At 39.1% G+C, this 22,048-nt stretch overlaps 1 protein-coding gene across 1 annotated transcript in view; it reads right to left on the reverse strand.

Moving 5' to 3' along the window:
* The window catches only part of adam22 (ADAM metallopeptidase domain 22), a 250,775-nt gene that overhangs the window by 117,988 nt on the left and 110,739 nt on the right, over positions 1-22,048 (reverse strand). The window contains exon 5 of the mRNA XM_034174816.1: positions 17,810-17,892. Within this exon, the coding sequence (XP_034030707.1) occupies positions 17,810-17,892 (83 nt within the window). The remainder of the gene's footprint in view (positions 1-17,809; positions 17,893-22,048) is intronic.

Raw genomic sequence — 22,048 nt, forward strand, 5'->3', positions numbered from 1 at the left:
TTCTCAGCTGATGTGTGGCGCAGCCAAAAAAATGTTGACGTGACATGCACAGTCAATTGTCAGTGTTTACAAAATCCACACATTACAAAATCCATAATTTTCCCATCAGTCTCTCACTGAAAACAATAGAACATTCAGTCTGTCCTGTCTGTCTGTCAAAACGTGAAGTCAGTATCTCAATGGTCACATCCAGAAGGTCCAGAAGTGCTCCTGTGCTCACACTGTCACACTCTGACTGACAAAGTATTTAAATATTTTGTCCACTGGCAAATTCATCAGCCTCCTGTGGAGATGGGACACTAATGGACAGACAAATCTGCAATGAGCAGAAGGATTTTCCCAGTTTATTGAAATTCAGGATTCAGGAGTTTGAGGGTCTGAAAGCACATCATCATGTTTCTTCACTGTTTCTGCGCCTGCACCTCCTCGCAGAGAAAGAAAGAGAGAGAGAGAAGGGGGGAAGAAAGAAAAAAGAGAGTGAGAGACACAGACAGGGAGCTCTCCTGTGCTGGTCTTTTCTTGATTGCTGCTGGACTTTGGTCATTCAGAAGGCCAGAATGATCCATCAGAGATAGGGTTGCCAACTCTCTGAAAAATAAATAAGGGACACCTCACTGGCAGGGCTGACCGGCCCATGGAAATATAGACTGGAATGGACATGCGCACCTCTATCTATTAGCGTCACTCAGGACAGGAAGGTGCCATTACTAAGGGTGGAAATGTGCAGCTCATCAATAATAAACTGACCGCTTTTTTTGCACTAGCGTCGCTATTTCTTAATGGATTTTAATAAATGTAGGCTTGTTTCAAAGCCCCTTGAAAGCTCTTTCCAATTCACCATGTGGGTGAAAAAAAAACCTTTTATGTAAAATGCAGAAATTTGGGGAAATTACAACAAACTGTGCTGCTTTTCTCGCTCTATTGTCGCTATTTGTTAACAGATTTTAATAAAAGTAGGCTTGTTTTAAAGCCCTTTAATTGCTCTTTCTAATGAACCCATACATGTCTAGGTAGAAAAAAATGTTTTATGTAAAGTGTGGAAATTTGTGGAAAATATTCCATTCTGTTCATTTACTGTGATTTTTTTTTCCTGTCATCATAATTCTCGATGGATTTTTATAAATGAAGCCTTGTAAGTTGTATTCATGCTAATTAAAAGGTCTAACGAACCCATACATGTCTGGATAATCAATCAATCAATTTTATTTATATAACGCCAAATCACAACAAACAGTTGCCCCAAGGCGCTTTATATTGTAAGGCAAGGCCATACAATAATTACGTAAAAACCCCAACGGTCAAAACGACCCCCTGTGAGCAAGCACTTGGCGACAGTGGGAAGGAAAAACTCCCTTTTAACAGGAAGAAACCTCCAGCAGAACCAGGCTCAGGGGCAGTCTTCTGCTGGGACTAAAAAAAAATCCTTATGTATTAAAATATAAATCTGAAGTATGCCTTGCCATTGTGCTCATTTACCTTGCTGCTTTTTCCACTGTAATATTAGTCTTATAATGACAACAACATATATATGATTTTTACTAACATTTTATTACAAGTAGATATAAAGCCATTCAGAATTTATGACTTTTGACCCTCAGTCAGGGTAAAAAGTACCTCCTCCATCCCCTCCAACCACACTGTTAAAATTTAAATGCCTCCTGTGACCACCATGTACATATCATATTAAACAACAGCTGCAAGTATATATATATATATATATATATATATATATATATATATATATATATATATATAGACATAAATATATTTAAACATTTTTGTTTCCGCATGTGAACGCAGCTTAATGAAAAGAACTTTTGGCGTTGAGTTATAGTCTCAGTATACTGACATTAAATTGCGGCATAACGACTTTAAAATAGACATTTGTTTTACATAATTACATTAAGGCTCTTGTACAGTTCATTTTAGTATTGGAGAATTTGTTTTTGTGGTTCGTACAGTTGATGGTGAAGCACTGGCTGCCTTTTTTCTCCTCATATCGCTTCTGTTTAACAGGATCAAGGTCTCTCTCCACCCTCAGTAATGGCCGCCGTGGGGCACGCCGCTAGTCACGTGACGTCCATTCCAGTCTCTATTTCCATGGACGGGCCAACTGACCATTGCCTTCACCCTTCCCAGCATGTGTGTGAAACGATTTTTAACCATTTGACTGTTGACTTGACCCTGAATTTAAGTAGATGCACACATGCATTTGTTATGATATGAACATGCGGAAAACAAATTATTATTTAGCAATTTATTTTTAGTGCAAAATAAATTTTCACTCACAATTTCAATATGAGCATCCTGTCCTGCTTCAAAATATAAAAAAAATATGTCTTTAAAAATAAATCTTTCTCTGTCGTGTTATTGTTATAAAAGTGAATAAATTAACAAAAAAAATATCATCCAAAACAATGTAACAGTGAAAGTCTGAAAAAGTAAACAATACTTACAATACTTATAGCTATTGTCGCGCACCTTTTCCCATTTTTACTTTTTTGTTTTGTTTTTTCGAGGAGGAGTAATGATGTTACAGACATTGCTGTTCATAGGCGTATCTGCAGGGCCAGTGTCGGTGTCTGTATCAGCCATGCTGCTATGGTCGTCCAACGACCGCCGTCGGCTCATGATTCTCGTCCGGGATCTTCTTGCGAGCAGATGTCCCTCGACCAATGAGATAAGAGTGATTCTGTATCGTCAACTCGTGTCTGTCAGCTCATTGGTGAAGCGCAGGAGAGAGGCTGGGATCAAATTTACCGTAAGTTTCCATATAAAGCGCCAGGCTTTTTGATTCTCACAGAAATACGGGACAAACTGCGTCCTGTTTCAGGTCAATACGGAACGCACACTTTTATTTCCAAATAAGGGACGATTCCGTTTTTCAAGGGACGGTTGGCAACCCTAACAAGAGAGGAAAAAAAAACAAAAAAAAAAACAAAACAAGCAGAGCACAAACCGGCAAATAACGGTGCAGGCAACATTGAAGGTGTTGGTCTGATTGCTGCTCAAAGTTTTGAACACGCACAAAACTTTTTGCTAAAATTTGCAGATATCAGCTGACAAGGAACTCATTTTGCAGATGTAAAAATGGCTTTTGTCATAAATGAACACAAAATGAAAGTAGCTCATTCGTGTGACTGGGGCTTGTCCAAAACTAGCCGTTATCACAGAACACTTCCTGTTTCTTCCACAAGACTTTCACAATAAGAGCCCAGGTCAAACAGATTATGTCATCACAAGTCAGACACAGAAGAGACAGGAAAAACATTGTGAAAACTTGCTTTTTGGTTTTGCTTTTTCCAATGTGCTGGCATTACATTATTAATTTATTTTAGGTGGGCTTTTAATAAACTTTAATTAATTGTTTCTTATTTAATTTACCATGGGAGTTTACCAGCTTGCTTCACAAAAGGAGCGGATGCTCGGACATGGGCCCTTAGACGCGTGAATATAGTATATAGCTTTCCAAAAAAACAAAGCAGATTCAGCTCAGTCAGCTGACAAAAGTATTATTAGTATTGTTAATTCTATTAAAACTGTTGAGTGGGGCTTTGACTGGCTTTGTGTACAACAGTATACACTCATCGGCCACTTTATTAGGTCCACCTGTTCAATTGTTTGTTAACATAAACAGCTCATCAGTCAATCACATGGCAGCAACTCAATGCATTTGGGCATCTAAACGTGGTGAACAGGACTTGGTGATGTTCAAACTGAGCATCAGGATGGGGAAGAAAGGGGATTTAAGTGAGCTTGGCATGGTTGTTGGCACCAGATAGGCTGGTCTGAGTATTTGAGAAACTGCTGTTCTACTGAGATTTTCAAACACAAGTTCAATCATCTCTAGGGTTTACAGAGAATGGTCAGAAAGAGAGAAGATATCCAGTGAGCGGCAGCTGTGTAGATGAAAATGCCTTGTTGATGTTAGAGGAGAATGGGCAGACTGATTGAATGGGCGACTGCATGATGTTGTCATGTCAGTATGGACCAACATCTCTGAGGAATGTTTCCAATACCTTGTTTAATCTAGGCCATAAAGAATTAAGGCAGTTCTGAACAGAAAAAGGGGTCCAACCTGGTACTAGCAAGGAGTATCTTATAAAGTAGCTGGTGAGTACATTTTATGTCGCTCTGAAACGTTCTGATTAACGGACACATATGACACTGGTCCCTGGTTTATGTCGTTGGAGCCAGACACATAAATTTCATTGCAGAGACAAGCGAATCTCTCAATAAAATTAGCACTTTAAGGAAATCCTTGAAAATCTGGATTTTTGTCATGATTCAGGACAATTGCAATCCCAGGCACCCCAATGTCTCAGCATCAACCAGAATTTCCAGCAGAGAAGAGAAAACTGAATAAGTCCTGCTTGTGTACATCCATGTTCCTTCTCTTCATGCTGCTGATGGACTGATCCCAAGTAGACAAACACACAAAAGCACATACATATGTGCCACTACATACTCATGTGATGAACGTGATCCAAGGAGAGAGAATATCACTGTCACACAGGAAGACGCTGCATGGTGTATTTTCATTTGAGATTTACAGCTGTAATCTTAGACATAGGAAGACCTTAATCACTGGCGACCCCAAGAAACCATTTCTGTAATTTATTTCTGTATTTATTCCCCTGCCATCCCCCCAATACCCCATCCCCGTAGAGACGGTGCCTGCTCCCAGACCACCAGTAACCAGTAAAAATCTATTTAAGCATAAAAATTCAAAAAGAAAAAATAATATATCACCTTCAACTGCACCACAGACTAAAACAGTTAAATGTGGTCTATTAAATATTAGGTCTCTCTCTTCTAAGTCCCTGTTAGTAAATGATATAATAATTGATCAACATATTGATTTATTCTGTCTTACAGAAACCTGGTTACAGCAGGATGAATATGTTAGTTTAAATGAGTCAACACCCCCGAGTCACACTAACTGTCAAAATGCTCGAAGCACGGGCCGAGGCGGAGGAGTAGCAGCAATCTTCCACTCCAGCTTATTAATTAATCAAAGACCTAGACAGAGCTTTAATTCATTTGAAAGCTTGACTCTTAGTCTTGTCCATCCAAATTGGAAGTCTCAAAAACCAGTTTTATTTTTTATTATCTATCGTCCACCTGGTCGTTACTGTGAGTTTCTTTGTGATTTTTCGGACCTTTTGTCTGACTTAGTGCTTAGCTCAGATAAGATAATTATAGTGGGCGATTTTAACATCCACACAGATGCTAAGAATGACAGCCTCAACACTGCATTTAATCTATTATTAGACTCAATTGGCTTCGCTCAAAATGTAAATGAGCCCACCCACCACTTTAGCCACACTTTAGATCTTGTTCTGACATATGACATAGAAATTGAACACTTAACAGTATTCCCTGAAAACCCCCTGTTGTCTGATCATTTCTTAATAACATTTACATTTACTTTAATGGACTACCCAGTAGTGGGGAATAGGTTTCATTACAGTAGACGTCTTTCTGAAAGCGCTGTAACTAGGTTTAAGGATATGATTCCTTCTTTGTTATGTTCTTCAATGCTATATACCAACACAGTGCAGAGTAGCTACCTAAACTCTGTGAGAGAGATAGATTATCTCGTCAATAGCTTTACATCCTCATTGAGCACAACTTTGGATGCTGTAGCTCCTCTGAAAAAGAGAGCCTTAAATCAGAAGTGCCTGACTCCATGGTATAACCCACAAACTCGCATCTTAAAGCAGATAACCCATAAGCTGGAGAGGAAATGGCGTCTCACTAATTTACAAGATCTTCATTTAGCCTGGAAAAAGAGTCTGTTGCTCTATAAAAAAGCCCTCCGCAAAGCTAGGACATCTTACTATTCATCACTAATTGAAGAAAATAAGAACAACCCCAGAGTCAGAGCTCTATTGAGCTGAGTATTGCTTTAACTTTAACTAGTAATGACTTCATGACTTTCTTTGCAAATAAAATTTTAACTATTAGAGAAAAAATTATTCATAACCATCCCAAAGACATATCTTTATGTTCGGCTGCTTTCAGTAATGCTGGTATTTGGTTAGACTCTTAAAGGCACTGCACTGCAGTGGTTTGAATCATATTTATCTAATAGATTACAATTTGTTCATGTAAATCAAATCAAATCAAATCAATTTTATTTATATAGTGCCAAATCACAACAAACAGTTGCCCCAAGGCACTTTATATTGTAAGGCAAAGCCATACAATAATTACGGAAAAACCCCAACGGTCAAAATGACCCCCTGTGAGCAAGCACTTGGGGACAGTGGGAAGGAAAAACTCCCTTTTAACAGGAAGAAACCTCCAGCAGAATCAGGCTCAGGGAGGGGCACTCTTCTGCTGGGACTGGTTGGGGCTGAGGGAGAGAACCAGGAAAAAGACATGCTGTGGAGGGGAGCAGAGATCAATAACTAATGATTAAATACAGAGTGGTGCATACAGAGCAAAAAGAGAAAGAAACACTCAGTGCATCATTGGAACCCCCCAGCAGTCTAAGTCTATAGCAGCATAACTAAGGGATGGTTCAGGGTCACCTGATCCAGCCCTAACTATAAGCTTTAGCAAAAAGGAAAGTTTTAAGCCTAATCTTAAAAGTAGAGAGGGTGTCTGTCTCCCTGATCCGAATTGGGAGCTGGTTTCAGAGGAGAGGAGCCTGAAAGCTGAAGGCTCTGCCTCCCATTCTACTCTTACAAACCCTAAGAACTACAAGTAAGCCTGCAGTCTGAGAGCGAAGCGCTCTATTGGGGTGATATGGTACTATGAGGTCCTTAAGATAAGATGGGACCTGATTATTCAAAACCTTATAAGTAAGAAGAAGAATTTTAAATTCTATTCTAGAATTAACAAGAAGCCAATGAAGAGAGGCCAATATGGGTGAGATATGCTCTCTCCTTCTAGTCCCTGTCAGTACTCTAGTTGCAGCATTTTGAATTAACTGAAGGCTTTTCAGGGAACTTTTAGGACAACCTGATAATAATGAATTACAATAGTCCAGCCTAGAGGAAATAAATGCATGAATTAGTTTTTCAGCATCACTCTGAGACAAGACCTTTCTAATTTTAGAGATATTGCGCAAATGCAAAAAAGCAGTCCTACATATTTGTTTAATATGCGCATTGAATGGAATATCCTGATCAAAAATGACTCCAAGATTTCTCACAGTATTACTAGAGGTCAGGGTAATGCCATCCAGAGTAAGGATCTGGTTAGACACCATGTTTCTAAGATTTGTGGGGCCAAGTACAATAACTTCAGTTTTATCTGAGTTTAAAAGCAGGAAATTAGAGGTCATCCATGTCTTTATGTCTGTAAGACAATCCTGCAGTTTAGCTAATTGGTGTGTGTCCTCTGGCTTCATGGATAGATAAAGCTGGGTATCATCTGCATAACAATGAAAATTTAAGCAATGCTGTCTAAAAATACTTCCTAAGGGAAGCATGTATAAAGTGAATAAAATTGGTCCTAGCACAGAACCTTGTGGAACTCCATAATTAACCTTAGTCTGTGAAGAAGATTCCCCATTTACATGAACAAATTGTAATCTATTAGATAAATATGATTCAAACCACCGCAGCGCAGTGCCTTTAATACCTATGGCATGCTCTAATCTCTGTAATAAAATTTTATGGTCAACAGTATCAAAAGCAGCACTGAGGTCTAACAGAACAAGCACAGAGATGAGTCCACTGTCTGAGGCCATAAGAAGATCATTTGTAACCTTCACTAATGCTGTTTCTGTACTATGATGAATTCTAAAACCTGACTGAAACTCTTCAAATTGACCATTCCTCTGCAGATGATCAGTTAGCTGTTTTACAACTACCCTTTCAAGAATTTTTGAGAGAAAAGGAAGGTTGGTTGGAGATTGGCCTATAATTAGCTAAGATAGCTGGGTCAAGTGATGGCTTTTTAAGTAATGGTTTAATTACTGCCACCTTAAAAGCCTGTGGTACATATCCAACTAATAAAGACAGATTGATCATATTTAAGATCGAAGCATTAAATAATGGTAGGGCTTCCTTGAGCAGCCTGGTAGGAATGGGGTCTAATAAACATGTTGATGGTTTGGATGAAGTAACTAATGAAAATAACTCAGACAGAACAATCGGAGAGAAAGAGTCTAACCAAATACTGGCATCACTGAGCTGATTCAGCTTTATCTAACAATGAAGCCAGAGGACACACACCAATTAGTTAAACTGCAGGAATGTCTTTCAGACTTAAAGACATGGATGACCTCTAATTTCCTGCTTTTAAATTCAGATAAAACTGAAGTTATTGTACTTGGCCCCACAAATATTAGAAACATGGTGTCTAACCAGATCCTAACTCTGGATGGCATTACCCTGACCTCTAGCAGGGCTTAATTTGAGGGGGAGCAAGCCGGAGCGCGCTCCGGAACCTTGGACGTTGGCTCCGCCAGCTATTTATACTGGATCCGGTGATCCGCCACCTCTCTTGACTAATAAAATATATATATATAAAAAAAAATCACCGTGATTGCTCTCACTGCCTCCGATGCGCTTTCTGTGGGCTCGGTAAATGCAGCAGCGGGCCACTTCCTCCTGTTTGCTGTGCGGAATTGCGCCAAATCTGGCAACAGGTCCAGAGGCTACGCTCGCTGTTTTGATCTGGATGTTGACCATAGCCGCAGAGTGAGTGAAGGGAGAGCCACGCATTGTGTTCTGCGTGTGTCTGTTTATACTCTTCTCGCACAGAAGAAAAAAGAGAGTGTTTACACAAGAGAGAAAAGTGAGAAAATGTGATGGATTTCGTTTATCGCGGGTTATTTTTAGAACGTAACTCCCGCGATAAACGAGGGACCACTGTACATCATTAAACAGGAATTTGTACTCTATCCAGATTTGGTGTGACTAGTGTTATTAGGCCTACAATACATGCCCAGTTTATTTTCCTTGTGGCGCACAGCGTTGTTCGCAAGCCCCCCCCCCCTCTTCTTTTTTTTTTTTTTTCTGCACCGGAGCCACCCATCCTCTGCGCTCCGGGACCTCCCACTTTACAAATTAAGCACTGACCTCTAGTAATACTGTGAGAAATCTTGGAGTCATTTTTGATCAGGATATGTCCTTCAATGCGCATATTAAGCAAATATGTAGGACTGCTTTTTTGCATTTGCGCAATATCTCTAAAATTAGAAAGGTCTTGTCTCAGAGTGATGCTGAAAAGCTAATTCATGCATTTATTTCTTCTAGGCTGGACTATTGTAATTCATTATTATCAGGTTGTCTTAAAAGTTCCCTGAAAAGCCTTCAGTTAATTCAAAATGCTGCAGCTAGAGTACTGACAGGGACTAGAAGGAGAGAGTACATTTCACCCATATTGGCCTCTCTTCATTGGCTCCCTGTTAATTCCAGAATAGAATTTAAAATTCTTCTTCTTACTTATAAGGATTTGAATAATCAGGTCCCATCTTATCTTAGGGACCTCATAGTACCATATAACCCCAATAGAGCGCTTCGCTCTCAGACTGCAGGTTTACTTGTAGTTCCTAGGGTTTGTAAGAGTAGAATGGGAGGCAGAGCCTTCAGCTTTCAGACTCCTCTCCTGTGGAACCAGCTCCCAATTCGGATTAGGGAGACAGACACCCTCTCTACTTTTAAGATTAAGCTTAAAACTTTCCTTTTTGCTAAAGCTTATAGTTAGGGCTGGATCAGGTGACCCTGAACCATCCCTTAGTTATGCTGCTATAGACTTAGACTGCTGGGGGGTTCCCATGATGCACTGAGTGTTTCTTTTTATTCACCTCTTTTTGATCTGTATGCACCACTCTGCATTTAATTATTAGTGACTGATCTCTGCTCTCTTCCACAGCATGTCTTTTTCCTGATTCTCTCCCTCAGCCCCAACCAGTCCCAGCAGAAGACTGCCCCTCCCTGAGCCTGGTTCTGCTGGAGGTTTCTTCCTGTTAAAAGGGAGTTTTTCCTTCCCACTGTCGCCAAGTGCTTGCTCATAGGGGGTCGTTTTGACCGTTGGGGTTTTTCTTAATTATTGTATGGCTTTTGCCTTACAATATAAAGCGCCTTGGGGCAACTGTTTGTTGTGATTTGGCGCTATATAAACAAAATTGATTTGATTTGATTTGATTGGGTTAGTTACAACCGGGCTGATTGGGTTAGTTACAACCCAGTGGGTTAGCACTGAAGTGTAGAGTGCATTTTGGATAGACAGAAGGATAGACTGACGCTGCAGGGTTTGGTGTCCATTCGGCTGCTCCGAATGCGACAGCGGATACAGTCAGATCCGCACAGGTAGTTGGCACAGGTTTTACACCGGATGCCCTTCCTGACGCAACTCCAGTTTTACCTGGAGAAACACACACAGCCGCTGGTGTTCCAAAGTGGTCTCCCATCCAAGTACTAACCAGGTCCCACACTGCTTAGCGTCTGAGATCTGACAGAATCAGGCTGGCACAGAGCAGATCGGCTGCACTGATGCTGGTTTGACGGACAAAAAAAAAATCTTTCAGATGAAGCACTGGTTGATAAAAAAGGAACAATATATGTGAGCAATGATTGAACCAGTGGAAGTTTTTACATGATGACAAGCATCATCACATGCAAACAGGAGATTAACTTTTACTTTATTTATTTATTCAATTTTTTTAAAATAGAAAACTGATGAACACTCTTTGTCTTTGTCTAGTGTGATAAACAAAGCTGAGAAATCATCCTCTGCACAAAGTTGAAAGTCTATTGCATTACTGCAAGAGACTGGGGAAGGAGCAGGATATACGTATATATATTATAGTGAATGTACTCTACTTACACTCAGCATCAGGGAAATACTCATCCAGTAATGTCTAACCCAGACAACATATTACATGCAGTGCATCTAGAAAGTATTGACAGCGCTGCACTTTTTTTCTCAAATTTCTACACACAATACCACATATTGACAATGTTAAAAAGTTTTCTTTTTTTTTCTTTTTGGTAGCTTTTTTAAATAAAAAAAAAAACTAAGCAATCACATGTACATAAGTATTCACAGCCTTTGCCATGAAGCTCAAAATTGAGCTCAGGTGCATCCTCTTTCCACTGATCGTCTTTGAGATGTTTCTACAGCTTAATTGGAGTCCACTTGGGGTAAATTCATTTGATTGGATATGATTTGGAAAGACACACGCCTGTCTACATATAAGGTCCCACAGTTGACAGTACATGTCAGAGGACAAACCAAGCATGAAGTCAAAGGAATTGTCTGTAGACCTCCAAGACAGGATTGTCTCAAGGCACAAATCTTGGGAACGGTACAGAAACATTTCTGCTGATTTGAAGGTCCCAATGAGCAGAGTGGCCTCCATTATCTGTAAATGGAAGAAGTTTGGATCCACCAGGACTCTTCCTAGAGCTGGCCGCCCATCTAAACTGAATGACTGGAGGAGAAGGGCCTTAGTCAGGGAGGTGACAAAGAACCTGATGGTCACTCTATCAGCGCTCCAACATTCCTCTGTGGAGAGAGGAGAACATTGCAGAAGGACAACCATCTCTGCAGCAATCCACCAATCAGGATTATATGGTAGAGTGGCCAGACTGAAGCCACTTCTTAGTAAAAAGCACATGGCAGCCCACCTGGAGTTTGCCAAAAGACACCTGAAGGACTCTCAGACCATAAGAAACGAAATTCTCTGGTCTAATGAGACAAAGATAGAACTCTTTAGTGTGAATGCCAGGCGTCATGTTTGGAGGAATAATGTACCATCCCTACAGTGAAACATGGTGGTGGCAGCATCATGCTGTGGGGATGTTTTTCAGTGGCAGGAACTGAGAGACTAGTCAGGCAAAGGTGAATGCAGCAATGTACAGAGACATCCTGGATGAAAACCTGCTCCAGAGCGCTCTTGACCTCAGACTGGGGGCAGTGGTTCATCTTTCAGCAGGACAATGACCCTAAGCACACAGCCAAGATATCAAAGGAGTGGCTTCAAGACAACTCCGTGAATGTCCTTGAGTGACCCAGACAGAGCCCAGACCTGAATCCCATTGAACATCTCTGGAGAGATCTGAAAATGGCTGTGCACCGATGTTCCCCGTCCAACCTGATGGAGTTTGATAGGTCAGCAAAGTATTGAGCAAAGGGTGTCAATATTCATGTACATGTAGTTTTTTTATTAAGTTTGTTTTTAATAAATTTGCAAAAAAAAAAAAAAAAACATTTTCATGTTGTCATTATGGGGTTTTGGGAGTAGAATTTTGAGGGGAAAAATTAACTTACTCCATTTTGGAATGAGGCTGCAACATAACAAAATGTGGAAAAAATGATACGCTGTGAATACTTTCTCAATGCACTGTAACTCCTCAAACTGCAGTGCTCTAATAGTGTTTTAACACAATGTTTGGATAAATAAGTAATATTTCTGAATTAATATTATAATATTCTAATATTAAGAAGCTTGTGATGACATCAAAGGAAGTCTGCAGAAAAAAAATATAAATTATAATGCTTCTGCAAGAACCACCATAAATTATAAACGGTAAATGGACTATGTTTATGTAGCGCTTTTCCATCTGAATTAGACACTCAAAGCGCTCTACAATTATGTCTCACATTCACCCCTTCACACAAACACACCGATGTCATGGTGCTGCCACGCAACTAGGGATTAAGGAACTTGCCAAAGGGTCCTTAGTGGTTTTCCGGTCGAGGGAGAAGGGATGGAGGGAGAAGGGAATCCTTCTCCCTCGATCACTCAGTTATAATTATCATATATCATTATCATATATCATATGTTATAAGTTCTAACTTCTATAAGTTCTAACTGTATCATATGATATACTTGGTCTCATATGTTATCACTTATCATAATTGTATCATATGTTAGAATTGTTATTATATGTTATCATAAATTATCATAATTGTAAAATAAGTTATCATTATTATCAAATGTTATCATAAGTTATCATTCTATCATCTGTTATATTACAATTTTTACCTGAGACCAAAATATGACCATTGGGTATTATGAGGACTTTGCGTCCATCTGTCCGTCACTACGTCAGGGAACATTCTTGGGACACAGACCTTGGACAAGTTCAAAGATGGGTAACCTTGACCTATTTTAAGAGGTCAAAAGGTCACATTCTGTTTCCTATTTTTATGCTCATACAGCCAAGGGTATTTTAGCATTGCGTTATATTTATCATGTTATCATAAGTTAAAACTATGTCATGATATCATATGTTATAATTTTTATATGTTATCGTGTGCTACCGTAAGTTACTGTAATTGTAACATAAGTCATAAGTGTTTCCATAAGTTATAAACGTAATATCTGTTACATTCATTCATTTTCAATACCTCCTTACTCCAATTAAAGGTCATTGGGGGTGGGGGGGGGGGGGTGGGCTTGCTGGAACCTAAACCAGCAGTCACAGAGTGTGAGGCAGAGTGATGTCAGTCTATTGCAGGGCCACATATAGACAGACAAACACTGTCACACCCACCTACGGTCAATTTAAAGTTTCCCATTCACCTAACCTGCATGTCTTTCGATGTTGGGGGAACGCAGAGCACCCAGAGAGAACCCATGCAAAGATGCAAAGAAAAGAAAGGCCCACCTGGGAAGTGACCCCACAACCTTCTTGCTGTGAGGCCACTAAACCACCATGCTGCCATATAAGTTAGAATTGTTGTCATAAGTTGCACGTGTATAAATTTTGCTCCAAAATGTCTTTGTCTTCATTTTTGTGTGTTACATAACTTATTTGCCAAATTTTGCCACAATAGGATGAAATGAAATATACAAACATTATTAACAGCCTATTAACCACAGTTCACCTCATCAAGTCAGAATATGTTTTAGTGATGTCTCATAATTTCTGGTCTGTAATGATCATTTGGTATAATTTGTCTAAAATGATGCTTTAATGAGCCTTATGTAGGAACGTTCCTCTTGTTTTTTGAGAAACAGCTCAAAGGGATAACCAGAAGTGAAAGTGTAAACTGCCAGAAGCGTGTACGTGTTACTGAGTGCACATTTTTACAACAAGAAGAACCTCAGCATCACATCAGACAAATCAGATAAAGCATTCTGAAACGCAAGGGACCAAAAGATGAATTTGTCTAAACTTTTCACATGTTTTCTTAGAAATTATTGCCATTTGTTAAACACACTTCCTGTTATTACAGTGGATCAAACACACAAACAAGGACCCTGCCCTCACTTACTGGATATCAGATTCAGTGTTGCAAAATCAGATTTGGCAATATAACAGGTGAATGTGAGGCATCACTTTAAAGCGTAATGATCATGAAAGCTCTCTATATAAATGCAGTCCATTTAACATTTATTTTTAGACGCAAGTGTTTTTCACCACATAAAAGTTATATGTGCAGATGTTCATGTTGTAATTACAGTGTATAAGACAACCTACACTACACAATGGGACCTACAGTCACATACACACTAACGCAATAACACAAAACATACAAATAAACACACACCTAAATATGCTTATTCCCCAGCAGGCCTCTTTTGTTTTTATTTTTGATCTGTCTGATAATAATTATTTCAGAGGTAATTTTAAGCCTTAAAATGTGACTTTAATCAAATGTGTTAAAACGTGCACAGTATTGAAGTCGTTTCTAACAGTAAAGACGATTACATCAGTTTTGATTCAACTTTCTACGAGTGTAATTTAACTCTTTGAAGGAAGTATTTTACAGGTAGAGTGAGACATTTAGAAAAAGGGGATTGATGACACTGCTGTCACCTCATAACCAGAAGGTTGTGGGTTCAAACCCAAGCTCAGAAATTTGTCTGTCCCTTCGTCTGCTGCCTTGTTTTTTGTTTTAGTTTTTCTCCCCACTTGGGTGGATCTGCATGTTGTTTTGGCACAACTTTTACACTGGATGCCCTGCCTGACCCAACTCCATATTACATAGAGAAAATGTAGCAGGGGGTGGGGTTTGAACCGGGAACCTTTTGCACAAAACCCAAGCACACTAACCACTTAGCACATAACAATCAAGTTCATGTTTAAATCCAAACAGTGTTAAAGTACCTTGTATAGTGTTGAAAATACTCTTTCATATGTCATAAAGTGGCACTGCCCATGTCAGAGTTAACATGATTAAAGAGTTAATATTTTAACTCTATTCAAACTGTAACTTGAACTGAGGAATGTTGAAAATTATAAAAACTCTGGAACCCTATTAATTTTAAATGAGTTGAATTAATTTTTGTCTGTAGGCTTCCACTGAGTCACCAGCAGCCCTCCAGACCCACAGTTCCTGGGAGAATGGTACCCGACTGGAAACTAACTCACGTTAGACAAATATCTGACCCTAAAGTTTGTTTATGTAGTGCTCCCTGTGAGTCAGCCTGTTTCTCTCCCAGACAGAAATACAGTGCCCTCCAAAAAGTCAGGGGATGGATACATGAACATAGAGGATGATTTTCTTAAAAAGAAGGCCTGAAAGTTCAGCTACAATTTGCCAGAAGGTACATCTGAGATGCAAACCTAGATTTAATGTTTTGGTGAAAGAAAATCCTCCTCTGTCCCACTTCATCATGAAGCTGTATATCTGGGGATACAAAATGCAAAACTTGCACTATGCACAGTTTCTTCAATCACAGCCACAGAAGCCTATAACTTCTTCTGGGTTGTCTGGGTGTCTTGGTGGCTTTCCTCATTCTTCTCCTTCTTGCACAGTCACTCAATTTTTGAGAACTGTCTACTCCACATAGATTTACCACAGAGTGCCATACTGTTTGTATTTCTTCACAATTGATGAAAATAAAGTCCAAGACATATACAGTGACTTGGAAATGTTCATGTATCCATGCCCGGACTTGTCTGAAGAAAACTGGCAATAAAACTGATTATTTACAGGTATTACACAAAGCAAAATCACCAGTGTTAAATAAATGCTGACAGAGTCTACATGGGTCCACACTGGGTCAGTGAGGAATATATAGACAATGGCAGTGTTAATTTCAATCAATCAATTTTATTTATATAGTGCCAAATCACAACAAACAGTTGCCCCAAGGCGCTTTATATTGTAAGGCAAGGCCATACAATAATTACGGAAAAACCCCAACGGTCAAAACGACCCCCTGTGAGCAAGCACTTGGCAACAGTGGGAAGGAAAAACTCCCTTTTAACAGGAAGAAACCTCCAGCAGAACCAGGCTCAGGGAGGGGCACTCTTCTGCTGGGACTGGTTGGGGCTGAGGGAGAGAACCAGGAAAAAGACATGCTGGGGAGGGGAGCAGAGATCAATCACTAATGATTAAATGCAGAGTGGTGCATACAGAGCAAAAAGAGAAAGAAACACTCAGTGCATCATGGGAACCCCCCAGCAGTCTAAGTCTATAGCAGCATAACTAAGGGATGGTTCAGGGTCACCTGATCCAGCCCTAACTATAAGCTTTAGCAAAAAGGAAAGTTTTAAGCCTAATCTTAAAAGTAGAGAGGGTGTCTGTCTCCCTGGTCTGAATTGGGAGCTGGTTCCACAGGAGAGGAGCCTGAAAGCTGAAGGCTCTGCCTCCCATTCTACTCTTACAAACCCTAGGAACTACAAGTAAGCCTGCAGTCTGAGAGCGAAGCGCTCTATTGGGGTGATATGGTACTATGAGGTCCCTAAGATAAGATGGGACCTGATTATTCAAAACCTTATAAGTAAGAAGAAGAATTTTAAATTCTATTCTAGAATTAACAGGAAGCCAATGAAGAGAGGCCAATATGGGTGAGATATGCTCTCTCCTTCTAGTCCCCGTTAGTACTCTAGCTGCAGCATTTTGAATTAACTGAAGGCTTTTCAGGGAACTTTTAGGACAACCTGATAATAATGAATTACAATAGTCCAGCCTAGAGGAAATAAATACATGAAAAAGTTTTTCAGCATCACTCTGAGACAAGACCTTTCTAATTTTAGAGATACTGCATAAATGCAAAAAAGCAGTCCTACATATTTGTTTAATATGCGCTTTGAATGACATATCCTGATCAAAAATGACTCCAAGATTTAGAGGTCATCCATGTCTTTATGTCTGTAAGACAATCCTGCAGTTTAGCTAATTGGTGTGTGTCCTCTGGCTTCATGGATAGATAAAGCTGGGTATCATCTGCGTAACAATGAAAATTTAAGCAATGCCGTCTAATAATACTGCCTAAGGGAAGCATGTATAAAGTGAATAAAATTGGTCCTAGCACAGAACCTTGTGGAACTCCATAATTAACCTTAGTCTGTGAAGAAGATTCTCCATTTACATGAACAAATTGTAATCTATTAGATAAATATGATTCAAACCACCGCAGCGCAGTGCCTTTAATACCTATGGCATGCTCTAATCTCTGTAATAAAATTTTATGGTCAACAGTATCAAAAGCAGCACTGAGGTCTAACAGAACAAGCACAGAGATGAGTCCACTGTCTGAGGCCATAAGAAGATCATTTGTAACCTTCACTACAAACGGGTTCACTACTTGTGCAACCCGTCAGCTTGGCTTTTATATTTTTAATTAATTTATATCAAGTTGTAGAGATTTGCTTTCAGTTTGAATTTAATAATTTTAGAATGTTTTTTCTTTTTTCCTCTTTTTTGTATTTTATTTTTGTATTTTTTGTATTTGAAATGAGATAAACAAATTAAAATGTGTGAAATACCAAGTGTTCCAATACTTTTGGAGGCAACTGTAGTTTTCAGTAGGAAGGACTGTGCAGGCAATTTCTCAGATTACACAGCATATATACACAGAGACAGACTCCAGGTCGTGAGTCCTCAAGGTCGTAGCTACAACTGTGTATTTCCAGCTTATATTTGTATTAGTTGTACTTACTGTAATCCGTGACATGTTGACAGGGCCACAAATGAGTGAGGAACGTCCCTGACCTTCCCCTGATAGTAGCAGTGCTCTCCTCCCTGTGAAACAAAAACACACACTAGCTCAGCTCATATGTTTGCCTCCTGAAATGTGCTACACACTCACACATAGCAGAGTGACATTTTTCTCTTGCAGCAAATCTTAGCAGGAAATGAGTTCAGAGGAATTTGTGGCAGAGAATCAGTTTGCTCACACAAACAAGTGTGCGAATAGTGGTGTAGACGTATATGTGCACGTTTGTGTTTTTGTGGTATTGTGGACTTTGAGCTCAGCTCATCCACATTACGATGCATGAATTAACTGATTAACATGAGCTTTGTTTTCTCTTTTTTCCCACTCCTTTTCGAGCAAAAATGAAATGTATCTGACTGTTTAATATGTACTAGGTACATGTATTTTGTTTACACTGCTCGAAATGAATTAATAAATAAATAAATAAATAAATAAAAAATTTAAACTTTCCTCCTGCATTGCAAAGCTAAAGGACCAGTCTCTCACTAAGAAAAAAAACTTATTTCCATTTCTGTTGTTGCTCCCTGTTAGCCACTTTGTATCTCCATATATCTATATGTGTGCATGTGTCTATATAGTATGCGTCTCTTTCTGTCTCTGCAAGCATAAACACACATTTATTTTCTATAGATGTTAAGGTCTAAGTGTCTAAGTGCTCGGAGGTCATCTCTTCCTGGTCCATTTCTTGCAGCCTAACAGCCATTAGGCAGGAAGCCGGTCTCCCCGAGGAAGCACAGCTTTTATCAGACGATCAATTCCCCCCCTACAGTCTGATGCTGCGCACAGTAATTCACCACGGTGTCCACTTCTACCTAAAACTCACTATAAGTATGGGATTCTTCCTGCTTACAACTGCATGTAAACATTTAAAAGAAATATCTTCTCCATCTCTTCACTCTGTCCTGAACTCTGCAGTCCACAGTCAAGGGGATGCTCTCCATCCTCCATGCCAGACTGTGGACTTTTGGGGACAGAGCTTTCATTGCAGCAGCCCCCCACTCATGTGAACTCTCTCCAGTGCTCAATCTTGTGATCTTTAGCGCTGCCACTCCGCTTCATACGTTTCTTACATTAGAAACCCAAATAAGTTAATTATGGTAACTGATTACTGAATTTTCCAGGCTACAACCCCTGGCAAAAATTATGGAATCATCGGCCTCGGAGGATGTTCATTCAGTTGTTTAATTTTGTAGAAAAAAAAGCAGATCACAGACATGACACAAAACTAAAGTCATTTCAAATGGCAACTTTCTGGCTTTAAGAAACACTATAAGAAATCAGGAAAAAAAATTGTGGCAGTCAGTAACGGTTACTTTTTTAGACCAAGCAGAGGGAAAAAAAATATGGAATCACTCAATTCTGAGGAAAAAAATTATGGAATCATGAAAAACAAAAGAACGCTCCAACACATCACTAGTATTTTGTTGCACCACCTCTGGCTTTTATAGCAGCTTGCAGCCTCTGAGGCATGGACTTAATGAGTGACAAACAGTACTCTTCATCAATCTGGCTCTAGCTTTCTCTGATTGCTGTTGCCAGATCAGCTTTGCAGGTTGGAGCCTTGTCATGGACCATTTTCTTCAACTTCCACCAAAGATTTTCTATTGGATTAAGATCCGGACTATTTGCAGGACATGACATTGCCCCTATGTGTCTTTTTGCAAGGAATGTTTTCACAGATTTTTGCTCTATGGCAAGATGCATTATCATCTTGAAAAATGATTTCATCATCCCCAAACATCCTTTGAATTGATGGGATAAGAAAAGTGTCCAAAATATCAACGTAAACTTGTGCATTTATTGATGATGTAATGACAGCCATCTCCCCAGTGCCTTTACCTGACATGCAGCCCCATATCATCAATGACTGTGGAAATTTACATGTTCTCTTCAGGCAGTCATCTTTATAAATCTCATTGTAACGGCACCAAACAAAAGTTCCAGCATCATCACCTTGCCCAATGCAGATTCGAGATTCATCACTGAATATGACTTTCATCCAGTCATCCACAGTCCACGATTGCTTTTCCTTAGCCCATTGTAACCTTGTTTTTTTCTGTTTAGGCGTTAATGATGGCTTTCGTTTAGCTTTTCTGTATGTAAATCCCATTTCCTTTAGGCAGTTTCTTACAGTTTGGTCACAGACGTTGACTCCAGTTTCCTCCCATTCGTTCCTCATTTGTTTTGTTGTGCATTTTCGATTTTTGAGACATATTGCTTTAAGTTTTCTGTCTTGACGCTTTGATGTCTTCCTTGGTCTACCAGTATGTTTGCCTTTAACAACCTTCCCATGTTGTTTGTATTTGGTCCAGAGTTTAGACACAGCTGACTGTGAACAACCAACATCTTTTGCAACATTGCGTAATGATTTACCCTCTTTTAAGAGTTTGATAATCCTCTCCTTTGTTTCAATTGACATCTCTCGTGTTGGAGCCATGATTCATGTCAGTCCACTTGGTGCAACAGCTCTCCAAGGTGTGATCACTCCTTTTTAGATGCAGACTAACGAGCAGATCTGATTTGATGCAGGTGTTAGTTTTGGGGATGAAAATTTACAGGGTGATTCCATAATTTATTCCTCAGAATTGAGTGAGTCCATATTTTTTTTCCCTCTGCTTGGTCTAAAAAAGTAACTGTTACTGACTGCCACAAATTTTTTTCTTGATTTCTTATAGTGTTTCTTAAAGCCAGAAAGATGCCATTTGAAATGACTTTAGTTTTGTGTCATGTCTGTGATCTGCTTTTTTTCTACAAAATTAAACAACTGAATGAACATCCTCCGAGGCCGGCGAGTCCATAATTATTGCCAGGGGTTGTACAAGTCACACCTGTGAAAAATGCCTCCTGAAGAGGAAAAAAAAACAACAACACACAAAGTTGCAGTAGAGTATATATTATTATATATATATATAGCTTTTTATTTTGAGATTTTTGTGCACTGTTGTAGTGCACCTTTATTATCGAAATTCATTATTTTATTACTGGGGTTTCTTTTGCCTTGTGAGTTGATTCCTGGGGAAGCCCTATATAAACAGTTTGTATTGTTATGATTAGAAGCAGCAATGAATGCATGATTTATACCCAATGGCCATCAAAATATGGCCATCGGATATTGCGAAGGTTTTGCGTCCCTCCGTCCACCCTTCTGTCCATCTGTCTGTGCTCAGCATAAGTCCAGGCCTAGGGTCTTCAAATTCACAGGGAACATTTTCGGACACAGACCTTGAACAAGTCCAAAGTTGGTTCCCTATTTTTATGCTCATATACGGCTGAGGGTATTTTAGCATTGCGTTATATTTCTCATATATTTTATCATGCGTTATCATAAGTTATCATAACTGTCATGATATCTTATCATGACAGTTACTGTCCACTTCTGTAAAATCTGGACTGAAACACTTGTTAAAAATCTGTTCAAAAATTGTTGGTCAGCCTTTACAGGGTCTGTATGAGACCTATTATCACAACAACACAATAAGGCTGGCAACATCATCTCTGACACTAACCATGCTCTGAGCAGTGAATGTGTCCTTCTTCCATCTGGACGCCGATACAGTGTTCCATGGTTTAATAAGGTCAGACTGAAACATTCTTTTGTGCATCAGTCGATGCTTAAACTAAATAAGAAGCTTAATCCATAACAACATTATCAAGGCTGCAATGCGAGTAAATTTTTGTTGTATGGATTGTTTGTTTGTGAAATATCTGTGTCTTATTTGTGTTGTTTATGTATTGTGTTGTAACGGAGCTACTGAATATGTAACACAAATTTCAGATCTCTGATCTAATAATAAAGTATTATCTCATACATTAGAATTTTTATCACGTTATCGTGTGCTATCATAACTTATAACTGTAACATAAGTCATAATTGTCTCCATAAGTTATCATAAATGTAACATCTGTTACGTTCATTCATTTTCATGTAATATTTTTAATTAAAATTAAGCAAAACACTTTAACTTATGAAACTCAAAAAATCATTTAACTCAACACTTAGCACTGAGTACCCATTACCCAAATCTTACCCATTAATCATGACTATGAAATAAACCTTCTTTTTTTTTAATCTCCACTATTTGGCCAGTTCAATAAAATTTTACTGCAAAGGTCCTGAACTCTGAAATCTTACTTCGTATATTGTCTTTCTTGATCATATGTATAATTTGTGAATGCATGCAA

The sequence above is a fragment of the Thalassophryne amazonica genome, chromosome 7 (genome assembly GCF_902500255.1).
Source record: "Thalassophryne amazonica chromosome 7, fThaAma1.1, whole genome shotgun sequence".
In the NCBI taxonomy this organism is placed as follows: domain Eukaryota; kingdom Metazoa; phylum Chordata; class Actinopteri; order Batrachoidiformes; family Batrachoididae; genus Thalassophryne; species Thalassophryne amazonica.